Genomic DNA, 25,642 nt, shown 5'->3' with positions numbered 1-25,642 from the left:
CTACTTGAATAGCTGTCCCACTTCTCCATGGCTGGTGCCTTCTTCAGCAGGTTTCTGCTTACATGTATTGGTGCCCCTGCCTTCCCTCACTTCACTTTCTAGGTTAATTTTTATCTTCTTCACAATACTTATCTACGTACCATTTTCTGTATGTGCTTCTCATCTCTTACCCCCTGATACTCAAGTCCTTTTTCTGTCTTGTTTATCGCTGCCTATGACATGGTGGGTGGAGAGGCTAATACTAGGTAAATATTCAATAATGGATTGACTGGCAGCTTTCTGGGCCAGTTAGTAGGTCATGGGTTGGGCCTGTACTCAAGAGATTCTCCTGGGGATGTCCTTGCCAATCAGTGGCCCCTTGGAAGACATCCCTTCCTAACTAGGCATTCAGCAGTCAGAAATTAGCACTTGATTTGTAAGAGAAAGTCACACTTGCCTTCACCTCATTGATGTTGCCCAGAGTCTGGCTTTTGGAATGTTCAGCGTCTCAGGTCCTGGCCTGGAGATCCCTGGGCAGTCAGCTGGCAGGGTGGGCTATGGACCTTTCAGACAGATTGCCGTCTCGTGGTCTTTGCTCCAGTGTGCTGGCTCCAGATGCCATACTGGTGCTGGTGTCCTTGGGTTCTCATAGGAGGATATAGTGGGAGATAGTAGGCCATGCCTGTCATGATTATGTCATCTATAAAAGCGAGGGCCTGCGCTGCCCTACTTTTGAGTGAGCCTACCCGGCCCCTGTTGCCAGGACTTGTGCATGAATTTGATTTCACGGAGGGATGCTGTGGCCCACAGGGCTGAAGGCTACTTCCAAGGTCACACTGTGTGCATGTGGTCAAGCTGTACTGGCATTCAGTCTCTGATGGTCATACCAGGGATATGGACAGGACTCTTGGTCCTGGTGAAGAGAGAAGGCAGCTTCTGAAGGCATCTCTGTGAGGGAGCAGGTTTAGTGAAATGCTCTTTGGATGGCTGTCTGGCCCTCTGGCACTACCTGCTGGCCAGAGCCAATCAGTGCTTAGGGATTGGCCAGAACTACACTGTAGAGCAATCCATCCCTGTCCCTGCCTTCTTTGGGCCCTGTGTAGCCACTCTGAGCCCACAGAGGGTACCCACATATCACCATAGACTTTCTCTCTTGGAGAGGCTGGAATAGAGGGTAATCCATGGACTCACCTTGTGGTGAATCATACAGACCTAGGTTCAGTGCCCACCTCCCTGCCATGTGGCCTGGGGTGATAACATTTCAATCCCCCCCTGTGTGATAACCATTCAATCCAGCGTAGGCTCATGAGGTCTGACGGTGTCGGGCACAGATAGGAGTCAGGAAGTTCTCTCCTCTTCCATTTAGGTGTGGATGCCACTTCTGCCTGGAGCTTCCACAGCAGCTTCCTCCTGAGGATGGGTCCATAGCCTTCCAGTGGAGGCACTGCACTGGCTGCCTGAGGGAGAAGCAAGGAAGCTGATGAGTGGCCTTTTCTTCAGCTTTGTCCAAGGACTCAGTTGGACTCTAGGGTCCTGGGCAGATAAGTCCTCCCTGGGCACAGGGGCCTTACAACAATCTCCCACCACCTTCCCAGCATCTTCCTTTACTCCTCCAACCTTGACTGTGAAGGGCAACCATGTGCAAGGAGAGGCTACAGTGGCTCAAAGATCTTTGGGGAATTGACAGTGGCACCATGCTAAGCATGCAACACACACTGTCACATTTTATACCCCTCCCCCCATTTTTTTAAAACTTGAGATATTACTTGTATGTAGTACACAAATATGATTATAGCTCAGTGAATTAAAAAAAATTTTTTAATGTTTGTTTATTCTTGAGAGAGAGAGCACGTGACAGAGCATGAGCAGAGGAGGGGCAAAGAGAGAGGGAGACACAGAATATGAAGCAGGTTCCAGGCTCTGAGTTGTCAACACAGAGCCCGATGTGGGGCTCGAACCCATGAACTGTGAGATCATGACCTGAGCCGAAGCCAGACGCTTAACCGATTGAGCCACCCAGGTGCCCCAGCTCAGTGAATTTTTATATATGCACACACTCATGAAACTACCACCTGGATCAAGATAGAGAGTTTCTAGCATCCCAGAAGCTTCCCTTATCTGGTGAAGGTAACTATTATGTTGTCTTCTCTAAATTAGGGTGTTTTGGGCCTGTTTTGGTCTTCATTTCAGTGGACTCATACAGTACATACTCCCGTGTCTTGCTTCTTTTGCTCGTTATGTCTGTGAGATTCATCCGTGCTGTTGTTGACATCGATAGTTTCTTTTTCATTGCTGTTTACGATCATTCCATTTTGTGAATATACGAGGTTGTTTCTTCATTTACATTTGGTGGGTTTGTTATTTTTTTGCTTTGCTCAAAGTTGTTGTGAACGTTCTTTTTTAAAATTTTTAATGTTTATTTATTTTTGAGAGAAAGAGAGAGACAGAGTGTGAGCAGGGGAGGGGCAGAGAGAGAGGGAGACACAGAATCCAAAGCAGGTTCTAGGCTCTGAGCTGTCAGCACAGAGCCTGACACGGGCTCGAACTCACGAGGTGAGATCAGACCTGAGCCGAAGTTGGACGCTTAACTGACTGAGCCACCCAAGTGCCCCCGCCGTGAACATTCTTAAACATACTTTTGGGTGGACAGAATTTATTCCTGTTGGGTATTTGTCCATAATTGGAATTGCTGAGCCACTTGGTATATGTATGTTTAGCTTTAGTAGATCCTGCCAACTTCCTGGTGTACCAATTTGGACACTCACCAGCAATATGTGAGAGTTCCAGTTGTTCCACTTGGTATTGTCACTGTATTCAGTTTGACCCCTCTGGTGACTCAAATAATTCATGACCGCAAAAATCCTATGAGGTAGGTACCACTATAAACCCCATTCTATAGACAAGAAGACTGAGGCTAGAAAGGGGACACCACCTATCCTGCTCAGATAATACAGGATGTGAGCAGCAGGTGGGCAGCAGCAGGTGGGCAGCAGCAGATCTGCACGATCCCTGTGCACTGGTGGCCAGATGGGATTTAAAAGTCAGAAAACATGGGTGTGCCTAAATGATAGGTCTTTCATTTTCTTATTTTCTGTCTATCTATTCCATTTTGTAGCAGAAATGTAATCTGGTCACTTCCTGGCATGGTAAGTCAGGTGAGTATATGGTCATTCAGTCATTTCAGGGATACACACTCAGTCAAATGGAGGGGACTGACCCTCTTCTGCGATCTAGGGTCAGAGCTTCATTCTGCAGAGTTGATGTGGTCATAGCACGGAGTGAGAGGTGAGGGGGCTGGAGGTTGTCTGGTCATTGGTCTTCATCTGTCTTCTCTACTGCTCAAGGAGGCAGGCACATCCTACCCCCGCCGGTGGTGAGGTGTCATCCTTGATTTCTGCTGTGCCCACAGATGGCTGAATTTGTGCCATAGCTTCTGACTTGGTCGGTGTAGGTTCACCTAGGTTCATGTAGGTTCTCTTGATTACATCCCACAAGCCTCCTCCTGATCATCTATCCCTCTTCAAGCAACTTCCATGCTGCTTTAGGGCTTCAGGACATATTTAGATGCTCTCTGGGATCCACACACATGAACCTCAGGCGTGGGCACTTCCAGGTCCACGTGCCTAGGCACACCCACCTGCCATTTCTACTTGACTGATCCCATATTTTCTCTTCATGGAAGACTTGAGACCTTTCTCACAGATCGAGGCATAGATTCTCTCTACTTTCAGAGCCTGCAAACCTTTTTGCGGGTCCTAATCTCTCCCTATCCCTGTGCAGAGAGGATCAGGGGAAAGAGTGGGAGAGAGTCCTTTCTCAGACACCCACCCCAGTAGCTGACTGTAATACTTCCTTTGCTTCAATTTTTTCCCCACCCTTATCATTTTGGAAAATTGGTTCTGGCATTATCACATATTATGTTTCCTAACTGTGCTGTTGCTAGTATAAAATTTAAGATTTCAGTCCTTCAGCCTCTTGGGCTTTCAGTGCTCAAAAAAATCTTGCACTAAAAAGTCCATTTATTCTAAGGGTTCACTTTGCAAATCAAGATCCAAGAATTTGAGTTTTTTCTTTGCATTCAGCATTCTCTCTTCTGGAATAATAAGGTAGTCTGATTTTTAGACAGAAGACTTGGAGTTTGGAAAAAGATAGAATGAAGGCCAGAGATCTCCTGGGGACTGGATTATTTCTTAGCTTACATGCTGTCCTATAGGCTGGAACACACATCCAGAGTTCAGAGTCTATCCCATGGGTTGTTGCCTGACAAAGGGAGTGTGAACTGAATTCTGGGCAGCAGAGTCCCATTTTAGATGCACTGAGGGAGCTGGTCCTCATAGGAATTCTCCTATGAACACTTTATAGCCATGAAACTTGATTTACAAAGGGAGATCATCTCTGGAAATGAATTCACTATAAAAAGCAGCTTTTCCAGGGGTGCCTGAGTGGCTCAGTCGGTTAAGTGTCTGACTCTTGATTTGGGCTGGGGTCATGATCTCATGGTTCTCAAGAGTTCAAGCCCCACCTCGCTGCTGTCAGCACTGGGCTGTCTTGGATTGTCTGTCCCCCTCTCTTTGCCCTTCCTCCACTTGCACGTGTGCATGCTTGCTCTCTCAAAAATAAATAAATAAATAAATAAATAAATAAATAAATAAATAAATATTAAAAAAAAAAAAAAGCAGCAGGGCCGCCTGGGTGGCTCAGTTCGTTAAGTGTCCGACTTTGGCTCAGGTCATGATCTTGGGGTTTGTGAGTTCCAGCCCCATGACCGGCTTTACATTGACAACTGCTTCAGATTCTGTTTCCCTCTCTCTGCCCCTCCCCTGTCCTCTCAAAAATAAACATAAAAAAATTTTCTTTTAAAGGCACATTTTCCTATCTGGACTTGAATGCGGGCCATTTAGCTTCCCTGTAACCGTAAATTAGAAAATATTCCTGGCATTTGGGGGATGTAGCTAAAATTCAATACCTGCGCTTTGGTGGCAGAAGCATAGCTGGGGCTGAAGCATCAACCTTGCTCTGCAGTGGCTGTATGACAGCAGAAAAGTCTCTTCTCTTTCATTTCCTTCATCTGTAGAACAAGGAGCTTTGATTACATGGTATGTGGAGTAACCGAACTTAGGACAAGACCGCAGCTGTCTCAGGGCCAGCTTTGAAGCCAGAGGAATCTCCTTCTCCTCGCATTCTTACTTGCCACAGGGAATATGTGGGGGCCAGTCCTTTCTGACCCGGGCTTGTGATTATGTGTAAATGAGAGGGGATGAAGGATCACCAGCCTGGACCCCAAGGTCCTGCAGCTGCCCTGTCGATCCTGAGAGGACAGTTTGAAGGAGGGTAGGGTTGATTCAGAAAGTGTGGAGCTGAATGAGTCACCATTGACAGATACTGCTGGCCCCTTCTTAGCAGTCCTTCATCACTGAGACCCTAATACAGAGATTTCTCAACTTAGCCTGGGCTTAAGAATCACTTGGAAAACTTGTTTAAAAGGCAGAAAAACCTGCCGTCAGGGAATCGGAGTCATTAGATCAAGAGTGGACCCAGGAATCTTTGTTTTTCTTGACTTGATGCCAACTTATTTTTTGAAGTAAAACATTTTTGAATATGTAACATATTCATATGAATTGAAATTCAAAAGATAGAGGTTATAAAGTGAACAAATCACCCCAACCCCTGTCCCCCAGTCACCTAGTTCCCCTCCCAACAAGGCAATTTCTTGTGTATGTTTCCTGACATAATCTATGAATATAATAGAGTATATATGAATACATGAAATCTAGGTTTTATTTTGTTTTTATTAATTTTTTAACGTTTATTTATTTTTGAGAGAGAGAGGCAGAGCATGAGCAGGGGAGGGGCAGAGAGAGGGAGACACGCAATATGAAACAGGCCCCAGGCTCTGAGCTGTCAGCACAGAGCCAGACGCGGGGCTCGAACCCACGAACCAGGAGATCATGATCCGAGTGGAAGTCGGAAGCTTAACAGACTGAGCCACCCAGGCACCACTGAAATCTGCGTTTTAAAAACAAGCATATGTTGATGATTCTAATATTGGGGGTCCCTAGACATATCTGGAAAAACATACACGTACTTCATGCTGGGTCCTCAGGCTAGATGTGCGACCCGGCATTGCTCAGTCCCGCTTAGGATGCTTAACAAGAGTTTACAAGGTTCCACCTTGTGTGCCATGGGCAAGGGGGCAAAGGAGCTCCAGTGGGACTCGCCTAGGGAACCTGAGGCTGGAGGTGCGGAGGGCAGGGCTGTGTTTCGGAAAAAAAGTATGAGGGCTGTAGGTCCTTTCATCTCCCTGCCATCAGCTGTGGCACCTGGCAGACACTGGATACCACAGCTTGTAGACAAAAGCCTGGTAACCCAAGAAGTTGCTTGGCCTCCCTGCCCAGTCCCATCCCAGAAGAGCTGTAGGCCTCGGATTTCTTTAGGGGGCCCTGTTTGGAAGTTTCTTTTGTCTCCCTGGCGTCAGGAATCCCATCACATGCCTGGTGGTTAGGTGAGCCAGGCGCCTTAGTCTCCTAGGGAGGGGTGGCAAGGTTCACGAAGCAGCAAAAGGGTGGAGCCCAGAAAAGGCCCTGACTGGGTGGCATGGGGTTGGGGCGCAGTGCTTTGCCAAGCTCTAACCCCTTTCCTGTAGCGTTGGTTCCATCCTATGGACCCAGACGAGAGTTCTGCGCAGGCTGCGCCCTGACTGCCTGGTTCACCCCAGAATCCCCCAGCACCGCTTCATGCACATTTTGCTCAATACACGTTTGCGGGAGGGGCCTGGACTTGCGGTTTCCCTGCATCGATGGTTATTTTTGGCCTGGAGGCCTTTTCAGAAAACAAGTAGGAAACAACGCTTAGGGACACTAAACTGTGTCGTTCTGAATTTGTTCTCAGGTATACAGCAGGGGAAAAGGTAACAGAACTTCACTTCATGGGTTGTTATGGAGAGAGAACTAACGCATGCTGGGCACAGGGGATGACGCCAGGCACCCAGCGGTATCTCAGGGCGGTGACTGCAACGCCCATCTGCCATTCTTCGCCTGAGCCTTCTTTCCCCTTCAGGAAAGGGGAGCCAGAAAGCCTCCCGAACACTAACCCTCCCCTCCCCCCCTCCACACACCCACTAGCAGTTTCTAGGTTTTTCAGGACTGGGGTCTTTAATTCGGCTTAGGCCAGCCCCTGCCTGAAGGACCCTGGCTGGCTGCGGAGTACCCCAGCCAGGTCCGCTCTCTTGCTTTCAGGACAGCGAGCCGCGCTCGCGGGGGTGGGGTGGGGTGGGGTGGGGTGGAGTGAGAGGGTAAGGACGAAACCCCGCCCCCGCGCCTCGCGCCCGCCGCCTCTCCGCCCCACCGTCCTTGGCCTGAGTCAGGCGATCTCGGCGGCCAGCCCCGCCGGCTCTGTGACGCCTCGGGCTCCGGGGTCCTCGGCGCCTGCGCCCGCTTCTATAAAGGCCGACGCCGCGCCGCGCCGCCGTAGTGGCCTTGTTCTCTGCCTTTCTCTTCTCGTAGCGGAGGCTGCCCTGCCCTGTTTTTGTCACCCTCCGGCCCGCAGTCTCCTTGAGACCGAGCACCGTGAGTAGACGCAGGCCGAGCGGAATGGGGCGGTAGCGCCGTGGATTGCGAGCTGGGTGTCCGCACCGCTGTGCTTTGGCCTGCCGGAGGCGGGAGGCACTTGGGCCTTGCGTCCCTCAGGCCCAGTGGAACCTGTCGCTGGGTCCCGTTCTCCCGCCCCACTTCCCCCTCCCTTCCCATCCCCCCCCGACGGCGAGGCCTCTCGTGGGCGCCCAGGCCGGCGGGCGGGAGAAGGTGCGAGCTGGGCCCAGGATTGGTCCTTCCTCGCACGGGGCGAGCGTCAGTCTGCGCAGAGCTCGTCTGCGAGGCCCAGGCTGCGGCCCTGGGCTTCTCTTGGGCGGGGGTGGCGGCGGGGCTTTCAGTGCAGGTCTTTGGGCGGGCGTGGGCGTGGTGTGCGTGTTTGTTGTTTTGGTGTCGGGAGGGAGCGTGGCCGGTGGGAGTTTGGGAGCGCTGGATTTTTGGCTCGCGTTCCTTCTCTCCCTTGTATCTGCCCTCACTAGTCCCGGGTCCTGGCTGCGTTTGGGCCGCATGCTTGCAGATAGCCGCTTGCTCTTTCAGAATATTTCTCGCCATTTTTTTGCCACAGCTTGGAGTTGCTGAAACAACTGTTGAAATAGCAGATGCCCTCGTCATGGTGGTGTGACTTGTAGGGAGGCCTAACTCATTAAAAGCTAGACGCTTTGGGTCATGTTTTACAGGGTTAGAATGTTCACCTGGATAGGACCTCACGTTTGGGTTTTGGGATAGTGAATGTATCAGAGCGTCACAATAGAATGTGTCTGTCACAGAGCAACGCAGACTTCGCTCTCCTCTCTAAAAGGAGGTGCTAGAATTCGGGTCCCTTAAAACAGCTTTTTCTTTATGTTATTGACAGAACCTGCTTCATTCCAGTCATGGCGGGGGATTTACTTTTCAAGATGAGGAGCTTAAAGAATTGCTTGAAAACCTGTCAAATCAAAATCTCATCCATTATTATTGCAGTTTTGCACCGAATTCTAGCTCTAAGACATTAAAAAAAAGTTCCCTTTAAGTATTAAGTTTGGCATCACAAAGCGCATCCGATTACAGATTAACAGATTGCCTCCCTGCTTATTTAATAAGATCTCAACTCCCTTAAGAGTAACCTAATACAGGAATTTGACTATGACTAAGCAGATCTAATTATTTGCCAAGAGTTATTTGAGAGAAATACGAAATGGTCACCTTCCTTAAAACTAATTTTATCAACTGAAGTCCCAGACTTGTCATTCTTTAGTGTTCATTCCAGTACTATCGAATGTAAAAAGAATGTAGAGTGTTTTGTAAAAAAAAAAAAAAAAAAAAATTGAGTTCACGTTGAAGTATTTCCTTTGGGATTACCTTTTGTTACTGCCCTGTCACAGGGAAGGTTCTTTGCACTGGGCCCTTCTCTGTTGAACAGAACAACTGCATTATTGGCAAGCATTAAGCATCATGGAGGAACAGACATCTTTGTGAACTGAAAAGTGAAATGAGATTCTCTCTAACCATTGATGAGTGAGAGCAGGATATTTCAGTGGCTGGTTTTAAAACATAGCTTTACATTTTTGCTTCCTTTCTTTTGTTTTTTTGGAGGAATGGAGATAATTGGGAAAAGGCGAATGAATATTTTAACTGATTTCATGGGTTTGAAGTCTTTGATCCTAAAATAGGTGCAGTGAATGGTTGAAATTTTTTTAGTGTTTGAGAGAGAGAGAGAATCCCAAGTAGGGTCTCCATGTCAGCACAGAGCCCTGTGTAGGGCTTGAACTCACAAACCATGAAATCATGACCTGAGCTGAAATCAGGAGTTGGGCGTTTAACCAGCTGAGCCACTCAGGCGCCCCGAAGTGAATGTTTTAAATGCCAAACTCTGTGATTTCAACTTAATAGTGACATTGCAGGATTATGAATACTCAGAAGCAAGGGCCTTTAAATTCTGTACTTGAAACTTGAAGAGAGGGGCGCCTGGGTGGCACAGTCGGTTAAGCGTCCGACTTCAGCCAGGTCACGATCTGGCGGTTTTGAGTTCGAGCCCCTCGTCAGGCTCTGGGCTGATGGCTCAGAGCCTGGAGCCTGTTTCCGATTCTGTGTCTCCTTCTCTCTCTTCCCCTCCCCCGTTCATGCTCTGTCTCTGTCCCAAAAATAAATGTTGAAAAAAAAAAATTAAAAAAAAAAAGAAACTTGAAGACATCATGGATTAATCTTGAGAGTCCTCCCCCAAGTGCCTCTGCCAACAATCTGAAAATAAGAAATTGATGGCTTAGAACTTTTAATTTTAAAGAAGTGTTTGGGTTTTTTTTTTTTGTCAGAACTCAAGTCCTTTGTAGTTAATTGCTTAATTTTTATCTAAGAAGTGTCTTTTCCCCAATGACTCATAATTTATCTGAGGTAATAAATACATTTTTGGAGCAAGTAATGGGTTATTTCTTTGAGGATTTTAGCAGAACTCAAACTTGGAAACCTGGACAGTCTTAATGAAAGCTAAGAAGTACTGTTAAATTTAGGCACCTTATTTGGTTTTGTAAATTAGATTATTTGTTTATCCTTAAATATTTCATTATCTTGCATATTTTATATTGATGCAAACATATGTAAGTATATTCTCATATACTCCTTGGATTTGAACTCATTTTTCACTGAAGTTTCACTATTGGAAAATGAGTACGTTATTAGCTTTGTTTGTTTAGGACTCACCACCCTCAGGTTTGCAGTTTTTTGTGGCAGTTATCTATTCAGATGAGAGTAATCAGTACTTAGTAAAAGCAGAAAAGCAGGCAAAGACAAAATAAACAAGTTTATTTGAAATATATTTTGCATTAGAAGTGTAGAATGTAACTCTTAAATTTATTCCAGTAATAATTTCATTAGGGCAGGCCTTAAAAGCTTGTGTTCCTATGAGTTATAAAAAATTTGAAACTTTGAAAAAATTTTCTGTCAACACTTCTATACTAGCCTGTGAATAACCACTTGAAGTGTTTAATGGGGGTTTTACATAGTACGGGTGCTTAGGATTTTGTAGTTAGTAAGATAGAGGTCTTCTAACAGACTATAGTTGACCAAATGTATAGAACTAATCTCTCTTAAATTTCAAGTTCAATATAATACCTTTTTTTTTTAGATGCCTTCAATTAAGTTGCAGAGTTCTGATGGAGAGATATTTGAAGTTGATGTTGAAATTGCCAAACAGTCTGTGACTATCAAGACCATGTTGGAAGGTAAGTTTATTAGAAAACCTGGGTAAAGGAAAAGTAGAAGTAATATTTAGGTGGAGATAACCTGTGAACACTGAATTTATACAAGGCATGATTTGTCATTAAGTGCGCAAGAGTATGAGGGGTAAATAAAGTTTACATTTTTTAAATTAAAAACTACAGTTTTCTGATACAGGACATCCTTGCTGTATTGTCTGAATTAATGAGGTTGTTTCACCCCCCCCCCCCCCAATTGCTAAATAGGTAAGGCCATAAACTAATACTGAAGTGATTTCCCAGCATCAGACAATAATGGCCCAATTCTTTTTGAAGTAAATTTGGGTTCGCTGTTTGTAATGAGAAAAATAAAAGCCTCCGGAAAAAGAGATACCTCCCTATATGGTAGCTAAATAGAGTACTTTGTTTCAGCAGGGGAGTAAGCTGAGTAGATGGTAAATTGAGATGTCGGTCTTTTTTTTTTTTAAACCACGTTTTCCTTTTTGTCTTTTTTGTCGTTCCTTTGAAACTGCTGCAAAGCATAGACCCCGCACATTAAAGAAGTAAGGTTACAAAACAGGTCCTGAAACATTTTGAAACTTTTACTAGTTCACTTGAATCTTTTCTTACTATTCCAGTGGGTTGGTAGACATTAATTAATAGTACATGGAGACAATGCAAATCAATTTCTTACATTGGTGAAAAAAAATTAATAGTAAGAAGAATGTTGTTCAGTATTCAAATATCAAAGGTTTTTATGTAGCTTATGCTTCAGCTAAGAGAAAAGTTACATGCCAAGCACTAGCTGTATGCTGGGGAAAGGAAGCTAAGTGAGAAACCGTCTTTGCCCTTGAAGGATTTATAAACTGGGAAGAAAGACACCAAACAAGACACACTGTCACATGGTATAATTAGTGCATTGATAAAATGTGCCAAGAGGTGCTGGGGAAATATCTTGGCTGATGTTATTTTTCAGGCTTGGGTAGAGACTATAGTGGGTGGTACTAGTGAGGTGATATTTCAAATTTAGTAAAATTAGGATGTTTTGGGAGGTTATTCTGAGGTAAAGTGGACAAGGTGTGTTAGAGAAAAGTAAAATTGAAATTTTTAGTTGGGGTTTATTGGTGTGGGGTGAGCTTGTGATACTCTAGTTGGTAGAGCTGAAGAATGGGCTTGAGAAAAATGGAAAGAATGTGACTTTGGAGCTTGAACATGTTATGTATGTTTGGTCCCCTCCCCACCCCACGCCCAGAAGAGTTTTGTAACAGTCTACTAGACAGTTGAGTGTGTGGATTGATCCCTGAGCTGTAGACTACTAGGGATACATAGACTTTGTGTGGTGGGTTGTAGGAGTATTTATCTGTGGGAGTAAATTGAGGTTGGCAGTCAGCCATATTGGAATGGGAGACAGGTGGAGTTAAGAGAGTAGAAGTCAGAAGTGGGGAATTAGTGGAATAAGATTTGTGGAAGTCAAGGGAGGCATTTTGAGGTGACCAGAGTGATTATCACATTCATCTACAGACTGGTTATTTGGAATTTCATAGTAAGAGGATTTCTTCCTGCACATATTAAGTTCGGTAGAGGCAAAAGCTAAATTACAGAGGGTGTGTCTTCTGTTTTCTAAGCTGGTAATTTCTGTTTGCTGATAAATGCTGAACATGTAATTCTTTTTGGTAATTGGTACCAATCATGTGGCACTTACGGTCCTGTATCCTGGTACATACATACATAGATCACTTCTATTAAGTTGTAAACCCCTTGGTACATCCCACAGTCACTGTTCATCAAGTACCTGTTGAATGAAGAACTATGGTATGGTCACTAATAAAGAGTGTGAAAGCATTCCAAGTTCCCTAAAGGCAGGTGAGTAAGGCTTTATCTAAAAGATGTAGAACTGATACCAAAACTGCTGCCTGAATACTTGCTTTGGCGATGAAAGTGTTCTTTATTTCATCTTAGTAGTGTCTTGCACACTAATCTGTCCTGTGCTGCTTCAAAAAGCATTTGCCCATATAAGAACATAGGGCTCCGTGAAGGTTATCCATGCCTCTTTTGATCACTGAAGCAAGTGGAGTGATAGCAACAGTTAAATGATTCTTTGCCTTCATAGCCTTTGGGCATCATAGGTGAATGGTTTTTATCTTAAGTACCAGTCGTTTATATAAAATTCTAGCCTCATCAGGATTGGAGTCCATTGGATTTGGCAGCTTACTGCTTTCTTTGTTTTGCATCTGCAGTATCTCTGATTATGGGTTTTTTGTGACTTAGAAGACAAAAATAAAACCTAATCACAGTATAATCAGAACTGAAAATCTTGGCATGTGTGGACACACTGATTTGTTCAGGTTCAGGATGTGGTATCAGGATACAGGTGTCTTTCAGAAGTCCTTGAAACTAAATAGCTTAAAGGAATGACTGTTGCTACTTGTGAAGTCAGTCTAAAAGTGGAAAAGACATTGTACATCCTTAGTTTAAATGCTAGGGAGGTGATCCTTGATAACTGCTTTATTTATTTTGAGAGAGAGAGCGAGCAAGCACCTGCGCACGCACAAGATGGGGAGGAGCAGAGGGAGTGGGAGAGAGAATCCCAGGCGTGTTCCACACTTTCAACGCAGAGCCTGATGTGGGACTCAATGCCACAAACCGATCTGTGAGATCATGACCTGAGCTGAAGTCAAAAGCCAGAGGCCACTCAGGTGCCCCAATAAGGCCCTTGTTTTTAACAGGGCTTAAACCTTCTTCCTGATAACATTTGGATCTAAACAAGTTGGTGTTCTGTATTATGGTTCCTCAAGTATTTTATATATTGTAACTTCCTTTTCTCCCTTCTGATTAAAAATACTTCACACTAGGGGCACCTGGCTAGCTCATTCAGTAGAGTATGTGACTTTTGGTCTCAGGGTCATGATTTCAAGCCTCACATTGGGCATGGAGCCTACTTTAAATAAATAAGTAAGTAACTAAGTAAGTAAATAAATAAATTTTTAAAAAGGCATTAAGTTTCTTTCCTTTTTTTTCCAATGTTTATTTTTGAGAGAGCCTGTGCCAAAGCACCTGGGGAGAATCAGAGAGAGAGAGACACACAGGATCCAGAGCAGGTTCTTCCCTGTTAGTAGAGAGCCTGATGCTGGACTTTAACTGTTGAACTATGAGATCATGATCTGAGCTGAAGTCTGACACTTAACAGACTGAGCCATCCAGGTGCCCCTAAATAAATTAATTAATTTAAAAAATACTTCATACTAGAACACGAAAAGCAAAAGTGGCTTAATGCAAATTGAGATAGTCATTTTTGTACTTTTACTCTAGGTTGAGATGGGATCAGGGAATGACATTGGTAGAAAGGAGGAGAGGGGACAGGATTGATCCATCTGTACAGGAAACTAAGATAATTTTTCAGTCTACTCTCATCTTTACCACTCCACTGGAACTGCTTGTTAAGCTCAGTGACTTCCATGTTGTCAAGTGCGTGATCTGTTTTATTTCTCATCTAGACCTGTTGACAGCATTTGATCATCCCCTTCTACATTTGACTTGCAGGATACTTTACTTAGTACTTACCTCATGGCTTTCTATCCTCTCATTTTTAAATATTGATTGATTGATTGATTGGTTGGTTGGTTGAGACAGCATAAGTGGGGGAGAGGGAGAGAGAATCCTAAGCAGGCTCTGCCTGGTGACTGCACAGAGCCTGATGTGTGGGGCTCGAACTTAAGAAACTGAGATCATGACCTGAGCTGAAACCAAGAGTTGGATGCTTAACTAACTGAGCCACCTAGGCACCCTCCTGTCTTCCCATTTTTAAAGTCTGTAGTTCCTCAAGGCTGGCTTAATCATTGGATCTTTTCATAATGTATGTACTCCTTGATTCCCTTGGTCATCTCATCTAGTCTCATAATGTTATGTGCCGTCTGTACACCAGTTCCCCAAAGTACCTATGATTCTGATCTCTTTTAATTTTTACACTTGACATATTTAACTGGTTTGTCTACCCTTGGAGATCTAATTGGTACCTCAAAGTTAGGGAACTAGACTAACTTTGTCTAGTTAGTTAGACAACTAACTAGATTGTTCTTATTCTTAATTCCCTGCCCTTCAGAATAACACTTCTCTGACATATCAGAGAACACTTGTCTGCTCATATCAGTTAATGGTAACTCCAGTGGCACTTTCATCCATCCAGTTCCTCATGTCATAAACCTTTGTCTTCCTTGACTCTTAACTCTACTTCCCATCTGTTGGCAAACCTTTTTGCCTCTACCATCAAAATACATACAGAATTGGATCATTCTTCCATAGCTGTAAACCTGTACAAGCCATCAGGCTCATAGTTGTTTTCCTTCTTTCTCCTGCTCTCTGCCACCTATTCCCAGTACAGTAGCCAAAATGCACAGTACCCAGTTACTATCAGGTCCTCTGTTGTTGGTCTCATCTGCTTTCACCCTTGCTAATCCTGCTCTAGTAATATTGGATCCCTTCTGTATTATTAGAACATGCCAGACCTTCCTATCAGAAGACCTTTGCCATTTTCTCTGCTTAGGTGTTCTGTCTCCTTTAGGGTTTTACTCAGATGCCATCTTTTAAATAAGACATGTTTGAGCAGTTCTATCTAAAATTGCAGCAATTCTTTGCATCCTCCTGTGTTCATTGCTGACTATCCATTGCCTAGGACGCCTGTTAACTTATCAGGAACTGAAATGATTTGATTCAGCACTGGCCATGTCAGCATAACTGATTCTTTGCTACAACCAGTATAGTGCTGAAGTAACTTTGGGACACTAATCTTGGTACTTGCTAACTAGTAAATAACTTTGGCCGTTCTTTTAGTCATGTAGAAACTGAAGGGTGGACCCATTTGGCATGAAAAATACTCTTATTTAGAATCTTTAACGTAGGGATTTTATTTTTAAGGTTTTTCCGTGGAGTTCACCATCACTTTGAGAATCTGAAAGTTAGGTGTGTTTACCAGGACAACCTGTAGATTCAAAATTGTAGGTAATATGTACGTGATGAATAACTCTTAACAGGTATACACTGAAACTGAGTCCCTCAACCCACATTCTTGTTAATTTCCCTACACAGAATATTATTAATACTTCTGTATTCCTGTGAAGTTATTTTAAATCTAAATATCTAAGTATATGCCCATTTTTATTCAGATAACACTTATTTTCTTATACCTGGCTTTTAAAAACTTTAATCCTGAGATCATACCAGTACATAAGGAGCTGCCTGCCTTATTTTTGTCAGTGGTTGCATGATTTGTGTGTGTATATATACATCTTTGGGCTTCAGATTTTAATAGATTGAGATTCTGTTACTTGAATACTTTTTCCTCTGTCTTTCTAAATGCAGCCCATCTAGAGAGTTTGGTATTAAGAGTAAGGCTAAGGGTCTGGCTTTAATTTTTTACTAAATGGCTGACCAGTCATCTCAGTCCCACTTATTAAGTGACTTTTCTTTCTTATTAAGGATCCTTTTTGTGTAATAATCCTAAAATTGTCTACTCCCACAACTTTTTATAGTTTTTGGTGGTTTATGGACCTGTTGGGAACCACTAACTTTAAATGCTCATAAGAGAACTATTTTTAGTAGAATACTTGTCATAGTCGTAGACAGTGTCTTGCAAATTACTCATTTGAGACATAGCCTCCTTGGTATAAATAATGGGAATAATGGCAACTCTCTTCTGGTTTTCTTAGATTTGGGAATGGATGACGAAGGAGATGATGACCCAGTTCCTCTACCAAATGTTAATGCAGCAATATTAAAAAAGGTAAGGTAACAAACTATGTATTTGTATATATACTTTTGTTTTTTCATTGAACATCCTTGTGATCTTATTGTACTGCTACATAGATCGCTTCCTTACATCGACTGATTATGACTCTGAATATTTGTTATGTTTATTTAACTAGGTCCTGTGATTATTTGATAGATACGCTGCAAGGGGAGCTTGAGAATAAATATACCCACACCATTGACCACCTTACCTTGTGTCTAAGCATAAAAGGCTCTTCACGTTGAATAGAATTTTAGCATTTCAGGGTACATGGCTCCTTAACAGAGCCAGCCATTTAATTGGATGCTCATCTGAAGAAATAGCACCGAGTTTTTATAAAGTGGAGGAAACTAGTTAGGCTTAGAGATGAGAATGGTTGGTTCCAGTTGGCCTTTTGCTCAGAGATTTTCAAAGGTCATTGGCTATATGCAGTTTCATCTTAATGCTTTCTCTTGATCCTGGTGTGAGATACAGCTGTGCTGCGTATTTTTCCATATCCTACCACAGTTAGCTATTAGCATTTCTTTTAATTGCCCTAGACTGGGTAAAAAGTGATTCTCTAAGCCTGAACATTTCTTGGCATGTATTATTGGCCATTTGTATTTTCTGCTTGGTCTGTTTTCCTTTGCGTGTCTTTCTGGTGGGCTTTTTAAAAATAGTTGTAGGAGCACCTAGGTGGCTCAGTTGGTTAAGTGTCTGACTTGATTTTGGCCCAGGTCATGATCTCATGGTTCATGGGATGTAGCCCTGTGTTGGGTTTTGCACTACCAGCACGGAGCCTGGTTGGGATTCTCTCTTCTCTGTCTCTCTGTCTCTCTGTCCCTCCCTCCCTCCCTCCCCTGCTAGCATACTTGCATGTGCTCTCCCTCGCTCAAAATAAACTTAAAATTGTTATGAAATACACATAACATAAAAATTACCATTTTTGGATGCCTGGGTGGCTCAGTTGGTTAAGTGTCTGATTTTGGGTCAGGTCATAATCTCGCATTTGGTGAGTTTGAGCCCTGTGTTGGATTCTTTGCTGACAGCTCAGAGCCTGGAGCCTGCTTCAGATTCTGTTTCTCCCTCTCCCCCTGCCCCTCTCCCACTTGTTCTCTCTCAAGAATAAATAAACAGGGGCACCTGGGTGACTTAGTCGGTTAAGCGTCCAACTTCGGCTCAGGTCATAATCTCACGGTTCATGCATGAGTTTGAGCCCCGTGTCAGACTCTGTGCTGACAGCTCAGAGCCTGGAGCCTGCTTCGAATTTTGTGTCTTCATCTCTCTTTGCCCCTCCCCCACTCATGCTTGCTTGCTCTCTCTCTCTTTGAAAAATAAACATTAAAATTTCTTTTTAAAAATTGCCATTTTAACTTTTTTAACTGTACACCTCAGTGGCATTAAATACATTTGCACTGTTGTACAGCCACCATGACTCACCATCTCTAGGAATTTTTCCTCATTCCAAACTGAAACTCAGTACTCCTTAAACAATAACTCCTCAATAACCCCTTCCAGCCCCTGTTAACCACTATTTTCTGTGTCTGTGAATTGGACTGTTGTGGGCACCTCATATAAATGGGATTATACAATATTTGTCTTTTTGTGTCTGGCTTTGCATAATGTTTTCAAGATTCATCCATCTTGTAATCTAGTGGACTTTTTACAGGAGTTGTTTATATGGTGTTTCTATCACTTTGCATTGACTTAAGTCAGTTAATAGTATTTTATAGTTTAGAAGCTTTATATTTTATCTAGTTAGATTTTTTTCTTCTGGGTATTGTCTTGCAATAAACATTCTGTTTTATCCTAATGTAAAATGCATCTAAAAGGACTTTATTCAAATGCCGTTTTTTAGGTGTTGGAGTTATAGCAGTAACCAGAGACCAAATGTCTGCCCTTAGGGAATTAACATCCTAAAGGTGTGGGGGAAACATACAAGATAAATAAGTCAGATGAGAAAGCTGTGGAGCATAACTGGGTTGATCGATGGAGAGTTAGCTATTTTTAAAATAAAGGTGATTAGGAAATGCCTTACTGAGAAGTCGATCGTTGAACAAAGACATGATTATGTGGGGGAATAGAGTTCTGGGCATGGGGAGCAAGTGCAGTGACCCTAAGACAAGAGCATGTTCTACTCTGAGGAAAGGTGGGAAGGCAGCAAGTGTGGTGACTAGAGCATAATGAACAAGCAAGGAGTTAGTACAGAAGATCAGAGTTAATGGTCTGGGTGATACGGGGCCACTTCAGAGAATAAGTTTTTTAAGCCTATTGTTAGGAATATTTGAACTTACATACTGAATAACTGCATGATCCAAAACTGCAAAAAAGTATATGGTAAAACCTCTCATCCTTGGCTCTGTCTAGCCTGCAACCCCCTCAAGTAATACTAGTCAACATTAGTTTCTTAGATATACTTACCAGTTTTTTTAATGCTTACATAAGCAAATACTGCTGTTGTTTTCTTATACAACTGGAATACTTAAAAAACTATTGTTTATTTCATTAAAACTCCATAGCTTGACTTTCCCTTCTGGAAATAGTTCTTTCCTTTTCTTACATCCTGGCAGTATAGTTTGTCAGTTCTGCCATTTTTTCTCAGCATTGCTTATTCCTCCAGTATTATACTGAATAAATTTTAATCATACAGAAAAGTGAAACTATACAGCAAACACCCACTTACCACCTAGATTCTATAGCCTATAACTCTTTCAGTGTTGATTTTGGTCTTTATGATGGTACATAGAGTCTAACCAACTCTCTGAAACTTTATGTGTGTTTATTCCCCTTCTAAGGGAACATGTGGGCTTTTCTTGCTTTGTTCTTATGCCCAGTATTCTTGTGCGCATGTCACGGATGTTTAGAATTTCTTGGTGATAATGTATGCACATCCTCACCCTCACTAGTATTTGATAGATTACTTTCCAAAGGGGTTATTTTTTTTTAACTTTTTTTTTGACGTTTATTTAATTTTGAGAGACTGAGACAGAACACACGTGGGGGCGGGGCAGAGAGAAAGGGAAACAGAGAATCTGAAGCAGGCTCCAGGCTCTGAGCTGTCAGCATAGAGACAAGCGATGAGATCATGACCTGAGCCGAAGTCAGATGCTTAACTGACTGAGCCACCCAGGCACCCCTCAATGGGGTTATTACCTCCTCACTCTCCAGTATAAAGGTTCATGTTATCCTCACACTATTGCCAGAGATTAGTATCAAAATCCTGAGGGTTTTTTTTTTTTTTTTTTTTGTCAGCCTCAAGTAGTAACTGTAATATTGGTTTTTGCGTCTAATAAAACTGAGCATTTTCTCCTGAGATTTCTTTTGTGAATAGCCTGTTCATATCTGTAGCTCATTTCTTTAGTGGTTTTTTTTTTTTTTTTTTTTTTCAAGTAAGCTCTGTCCCCCGTGTGGGGCTCAAACTCACTATTCGGAGATCAAGAGAGAGACACATACTCTACTGACTGAGCTAGCCAGGCGCCCCACTTTGTAGTGATTTTTAAGATTTATATCCTAGAGGGTAATCCATTGCTGGTTGCTCATGTTGCATGTAGTTTTTAGTCATTGTCCTGTCTGACTTTATGTATTTTTTGCACAGGAGCTTTTTAGTGTGGTCAAGTATAATTATCTATCTGCATGTTTGCTTTTAAGATCGTCTGACCCCTAGGGTTATGAAGATTCCTCAAGCTTCAGTTTTGCTTTTCAAGTTTGACTACTAACTTGGTTATTCAAGTCAACTTCTAGCTAGTTCTTAGCCCAGTGTAAAAACAACTTTGCCCCAGTAGTGGAATGAGTACCTTGTGATGTAATGCCACAGAGGAATAAACTTTCATTTTTGCAGGTCATTCAATGGTGCACCCACCACAAGGATGACCCCCCTCCTCCTGAGGATGATGAGAACAAAGAAAAGCGAACAGATGATATCCCTGTTTGGGACCAAGAATTCCTGAAAGTTGACCAAGGAACACTTTTTGAACTTATTCTGGTATGTTCTTAATACATTCTTTAAGATATTTCTAGCACTTCTAATAGTTAAATTTGTTAAATTAATTGATACTGAATTTTAATTCTCTATAAACTCCAGTGCAGTGCTATATTTGAATTTATATATTAAGAACCATATTAAATAAGTGATCAAATGTAAATGCAACAGAGGGTGGAGATGGTCACATTTTGAATTTTTAAAAAGCAAAATTCAGCTATGCTGTGTCCAAAACACCCACTTTAAAGAGACAGATTTAAAGGGTGGAAAAAGATTAAATTATGATAACAGTAATCAAAAGAAAACTGCAGTGACTATATTAAAGTAGATTTCAGAGCAAAGAATATCACCAGGATTAAAGAGGGTTGCTGCATAATGATGAAGGGATCAGTTCATTATTAGGGCATTATAGTCCTAAGTGTTTATTGCCTAAAAGAATTTCCAAAAAGTGAAACAAAAACCAGTAGAACTCAAAGGATGGATAGACAGATCCACAGTCCTAGTGATTTTAACACGTGTCTCTACTTCATTGATAAAACAAGTAGAATCAGTAAGGATGTAGAAGCCATGAATGACACTATTGACTGACTTATCCTGATGGACATTTATAGAATGTTAAATATAATGACAGCAGAATACATACTCTTCTCAAAAGTATACTACTAAGATAGACCTGTTAATGGTAGGAAAAAAGTCCCAATATTTGAAAGGAGTCAAGGCACATACACTGTGTGATCTGATCACAGTGAAATTAAATGAGAAGTCTGTAACAAAGCTATCTGGAAAATCTAAATGTTTGAAAACTTAACACTTCTTAGTAACCCATGAGTCAAAGAAGAAATCAAAAGAAAAATTAGAAAAGAATTAAAAATTGTATGCCAGAAAGTATTTTGATCTGAATGGAAATAAAACCCAACACACAAAAATCGCAGATGCAGCTAAAGTAGTATTCAGAGAAAAGTTGATAGCACTAAACCACCTGTATTGGAAAAGAAGATCACTGATCTAAGCTTTTACCTTAAACTAATGAAAGATGAAAATAAAGCCAAAGAGAATATTGAAGGTAAGAGTAGAAAATAGAGAAAACCAAAGAAACCAAAGAAATTGTTTGAGATCAGTAAAATGTATAAAATGTAATGCTATTACTGCTTTTGCCTCTTTATATATTTTTGTCAAGATTTGACATATGCTTGTGCACCCATGAGCACAAACATGCACGCCCATAAGTAGCGGCTCTTCTCTACCATTAGAGGTAGTGTAGTTCGCTTAAGGCAGCAGCAGGACTCCATATTATAGAAGGTATAGCAGAAGGACATAAAAAATATTTCACAGAAGAATCTGATTTATTTTCCCTTTAATTTCATAAAATTAACTAGCATTTTAGTTTAGTTAATTAGATATGGATTGGCAATCACTACCTTTAGATTTAGGTTACAACCTCAAATAATTCTTTAATGAAAACAATCACTTTACAGGCTGCAAACTACTTAGACATTAAAGGTTTGCTTGATGTTACATGCAAGACTGTTGCCAATATGATCAAGGGGAAAACTCCTGAGGAGATTCGCAAGACCTTCAATATCAAAAATGATTTTACTGAAGAAGAGGAAGCCCAGGTAGGTTGCTCACAGCTTGTTCTTGATCACACACTTTTTAAAAAAGAATGAAATGCAAACATGCTCAGAAAAGATGTGTTGTCTCTATCAGGGAATCTTGACTTTTACTTGAGGGTTAGTAGGCACCTTCTGTGTTATAAAAATACTCGTTTTGAGAGTGGTCTGTTAAGTCTAAACACTTGCACAATACCACTCTTGCCTAAGCATAAGAACGATTAGTTTTCAATCATAGGTACTCTTTGATATTTACTCCTTTGCAGTTACTGGTTTTGGCACCTGGGACCTTAAATGTAAGCAAGCCATAAATATTTGACTTCAGAAAAGCAACCCCTGTGGATGGTGTTATGCCAGGACACTTATGAGCATCTTAGTGAGTGGGGGAAGAAATGAATGAAAAGATCAGAATGTTGACACAGCTACAAACTGAAATAATGTGCATGAACTGTTTGAATTTGTTGCCATGTCTGGTGACTGAAGCTTTTTTTTTTTTTTTAATTTTTTTTTTTCAAGGTTTATTTATTTTTGGGACAGAGAGAGACAGAGCATGAATGGGGGAGGGGCAGAGAGAGAGGGAGACACAGAATCGGAAACAGGCTCCAGGCTCTGAGCCATCAGCCCAGAGCCTGACGCAGGGCTCGAACTCCCGGACCGCGAGATCGTGACCTGGCTGAAGTCGGACGCTTAACCGACTGCGTCACCCAGGCGCCCCTAGTGACTGAAGCTTTAATGCCCATTGCCTTTGCTTTTTCGATAATTTCAGCAGGGTAGAATAAAAACCTGGGGAGGCAAAGAAGGATAACCAGGAAGTGTACTTGTAACCTGGTATTTTTCCAGTTTTTTGTCTGTCCCTGTCTGATCCTCTTCATAGTCTGTTGATGAATCATTAGGTAGTAGTCTGAGGAAAGACTTCTTAAGGTGCTTCCTTATATCTGTCTCTTCTAGGTACGCAAAGAGAACCAGTGGTGTGAAGAGAAGTGAAATGTTATGCCTGACACTGTAACACTGTAAGGATTGTTCCAAATACTAGTTGCACTGCTCTGTTTATAATTGTTAATATTAGACAAACCGTAGACAAACGCAGCAGCAAATCAGTTGTTTTAGCAGAATATTGTCCTTGCATGTGTAGTTTGAGTACAGATTCCAAACTTATGGCTGAGTTTCTTCCAGTATGATCAAAAGTTTTTGTTTCTTCACTCTGAATAAAACTCAACTGTGGGTTCGCTATAGAAGGTGGCATTTTGGGATTTCCCTCTCTGTAAAATGTTTTCCACCTAGTTTATTGTCAGTTAACGTTAGTTTAATAACCTTTTAAAAGTTGGCATTGTAAATAAAACAAGTTGCAAAAAGTTTTCTGAACTAGAATTAACAACGTATTATCTTTATTCATGAGTTGGAAACTGGAAAAAGGCTACTTGAGGTAAATGTTTTGAGTGGGATTATTAGGATGTCTCCCAGCTTCCTGGAATCAAAGAGTGCCACTGGTATTGATGAACCTGTATGTAGCAGGGCTCCTTTAATTGGATCTAAGGACTTGTTTTTGCATTTTTAATCCTCAGCTTTGACTATGTTGGCTAGAGAGTCAGTTACTCCTCAGTGTGTGGTTTTGGGGGAAATATAACTAGATGGTCTGTTAGCTTTTCAATTAAAAAGGACAAATAACCTGTGTGATATGTCATCTTTTTATAATCAGTGATCCCATGTGGGGGAAACGTCACACTACTTGCATGTAAAAATAATTTAACCTTTAACATTAAAATGTCTGGCAAAACCTAGAAGGTATCCATCATGAATGCAAGATACTTTCAATAAAAAGTAAGTTACATAGTAGGTGGTAAATGGTTTGCTTTTGTGTACTTAACTGTGTCTCTTCACTTGTTATTAAATGAGTTAAATATACGAATGGTTTTGTAGCTGGAGACAGCTTATAGTCAGTTTGTGTCTTGACTCACTGGAGGCTGCTGACAAAACAATTGGGTTCTGGTAGGCTTGTGTCTTTTCTGACTGCCAGTGACAGGGTTTGCTAGAGCCAATGCTTTATTTTTTATTTTATTTTTTGCCAGTGCTTTAGTTCTTAATCTGTGTACATGACCACACAGGACTGCATGTCCTGATCTTGTTGCCAGCCTCTGCCCTACAGTAGAATGTTTTCTTGATGGCTTGAGATGGCTCACAAATTGTTTTATCATCTTTTTTCTTTCCTCCCATGTGCTCCCTTTTTTCTTCCTTTCCCATTTAGCATCACCTGTATTCACATGTAATCTTCCTGCATTCTCTTCATGTTTACTGTGAGCTTTTGTGGCTCAGATTATTTGTTGACAGTAATTTGCCCTTATACTTCACCTCTCATTGCCCCAAGTCTGTCTTATTTAATAAAGTCCCGTATGCTGTGTTACATGAATTCCTGTTCGTTGCTTGTACCAGAGATTGCAAGCTACAGCCCATGTGTGGGTGAAACCCATCCCACAGCCTGTTTTTGCAGTCTTTGAGTTGAAAATGGTTTTTATGTTTTTAGAGTATTGTTAAAAAATCAATATAGGAGACTGTATTTGACCAAAAAGCCTAAAAAGTTTATTCTCTGGCCCTTGAGAGAAAAAGTTTGCCAACCTTTGTGACTACTTCTGGCTCCCTGGCTCCTTTCATTCCAGGGATCAAACTTGTTTTCCATTTGTCCTAGTTTTAATTGGGAAGGTGGCAGAATTCAACCCTAGCTGCAGTGTCTCCTCTGCTAATTCCTGCCTGTCAGTTCTTGTAAAAAGCTTAATCCCACCCCCCATTCTATCCCTAGCAAGATTATGAAAAACAAAACTCTTGAAAGTTCAGGATTGTTAGCACATGTGCCATGTTTAGTTTGGGAAGGAAACATACCCGCTTCTGGGAAACAAAACCTGTTCTCAGTCTGTATAACCCCCAAGAATTGTTGGAATTACAGGACTAAATAATACCACTACCCATATTTAAAGGACACTAGGATCTTTCTGAATAGGTAAGACTTGAGTAGACAATATAGTAAAGATTTTTGCCCCCTTCATGATTTTTTGTAGATTATGGCCCTAGGCTTTAAACAAAATATCCTGATGTTAAACTCTCAGGTTTAATAGAAGTCTGACAGCTCATCCAATAGAAAATAGGCCACTTGTGGACATTGCGTGCCCACAGAAGTCATAGGTATGGTGTTCAGAGGCACTTCAGGCTGGCTGCAGCACTCGGCCTACCTTATTCCTTCTAACCTGCTGTCCACTCAATATTTCTTTAATATGCCTACTAAGAGTTTCTATGCCCTTACCTTATGCAGGGAAGGTAAGTAGCCCTTTCTCCTTATCCACAGTAACCAAACCTATCTTCAGAGATACACTCTTTCCCATTCTCCCGGCTTTTCTAAACTAAAACTGTGGAATGAAGTCATACTGTGAGGCCAGACCCCGTTTCTGCCTCTTAGTGCCTACCTGTCCTTAGGTAAGTTCGAAATGGTAATTTCTTTGGCTTCTCAGCTTTTCATTGACTGTGTTACTTAGGATTGAGAGTAAACCAAACTACTTCTCAATGTTCGCTTACTC

At 42.0% G+C, this 25,642-nt stretch overlaps 1 protein-coding gene across 1 annotated transcript; it reads left to right on the top strand.

The window, feature by feature from the left end:
- Positions 1 to 7,374: 7,374 nt before the first annotated feature.
- Positions 7,375 to 23,915, top strand: SKP1 (S-phase kinase associated protein 1). Its single transcript, XM_047838486.1, has 6 exons — positions 7,375 to 7,544; positions 10,663 to 10,759; positions 16,435 to 16,508; positions 20,332 to 20,475; positions 21,948 to 22,088; positions 23,031 to 23,915. Exons 2-6 carry the CDS (start codon positions 10,663 to 10,665, stop codon positions 23,064 to 23,066), a joined length of 492 nt encoding a protein of 163 aa, XP_047694442.1. The 5' UTR covers positions 7,375 to 7,544; the 3' UTR covers positions 23,067 to 23,915.
- The last annotated feature ends 1,727 nt before the right edge of the window (positions 23,916 to 25,642 follow it).

This window comes from Prionailurus viverrinus, chromosome A1, assembly GCF_022837055.1.
Source record: "Prionailurus viverrinus isolate Anna chromosome A1, UM_Priviv_1.0, whole genome shotgun sequence".
Taxonomy (NCBI): domain Eukaryota; kingdom Metazoa; phylum Chordata; class Mammalia; order Carnivora; family Felidae; genus Prionailurus; species Prionailurus viverrinus.
Note: the sequence above shows the minus strand (reverse complement) of the source record. Positions and strands in the feature narration are given on the sequence as shown.

Coding starts and splice junctions, on each gene's coding strand:
- SKP1 (XM_047838486.1), top strand. CDS start 10,663: ATGCCTTCAATTAAGTTGCAGAGTTCTGATGGAGAGATATTTGAAGTT. Junction 10,760..16,434: donor TATCAAGACCATGTTGGAAG/GTAAGTTTATTA, acceptor TGGTTTTCTTAG/ATTTGGGAATGGATGACGAA. Junction 22,089..23,030: donor CTGAAGAAGAGGAAGCCCAG/GTAGGTTGCTCA, acceptor TGTCTCTTCTAG/GTACGCAAAGAGAACCAGTG.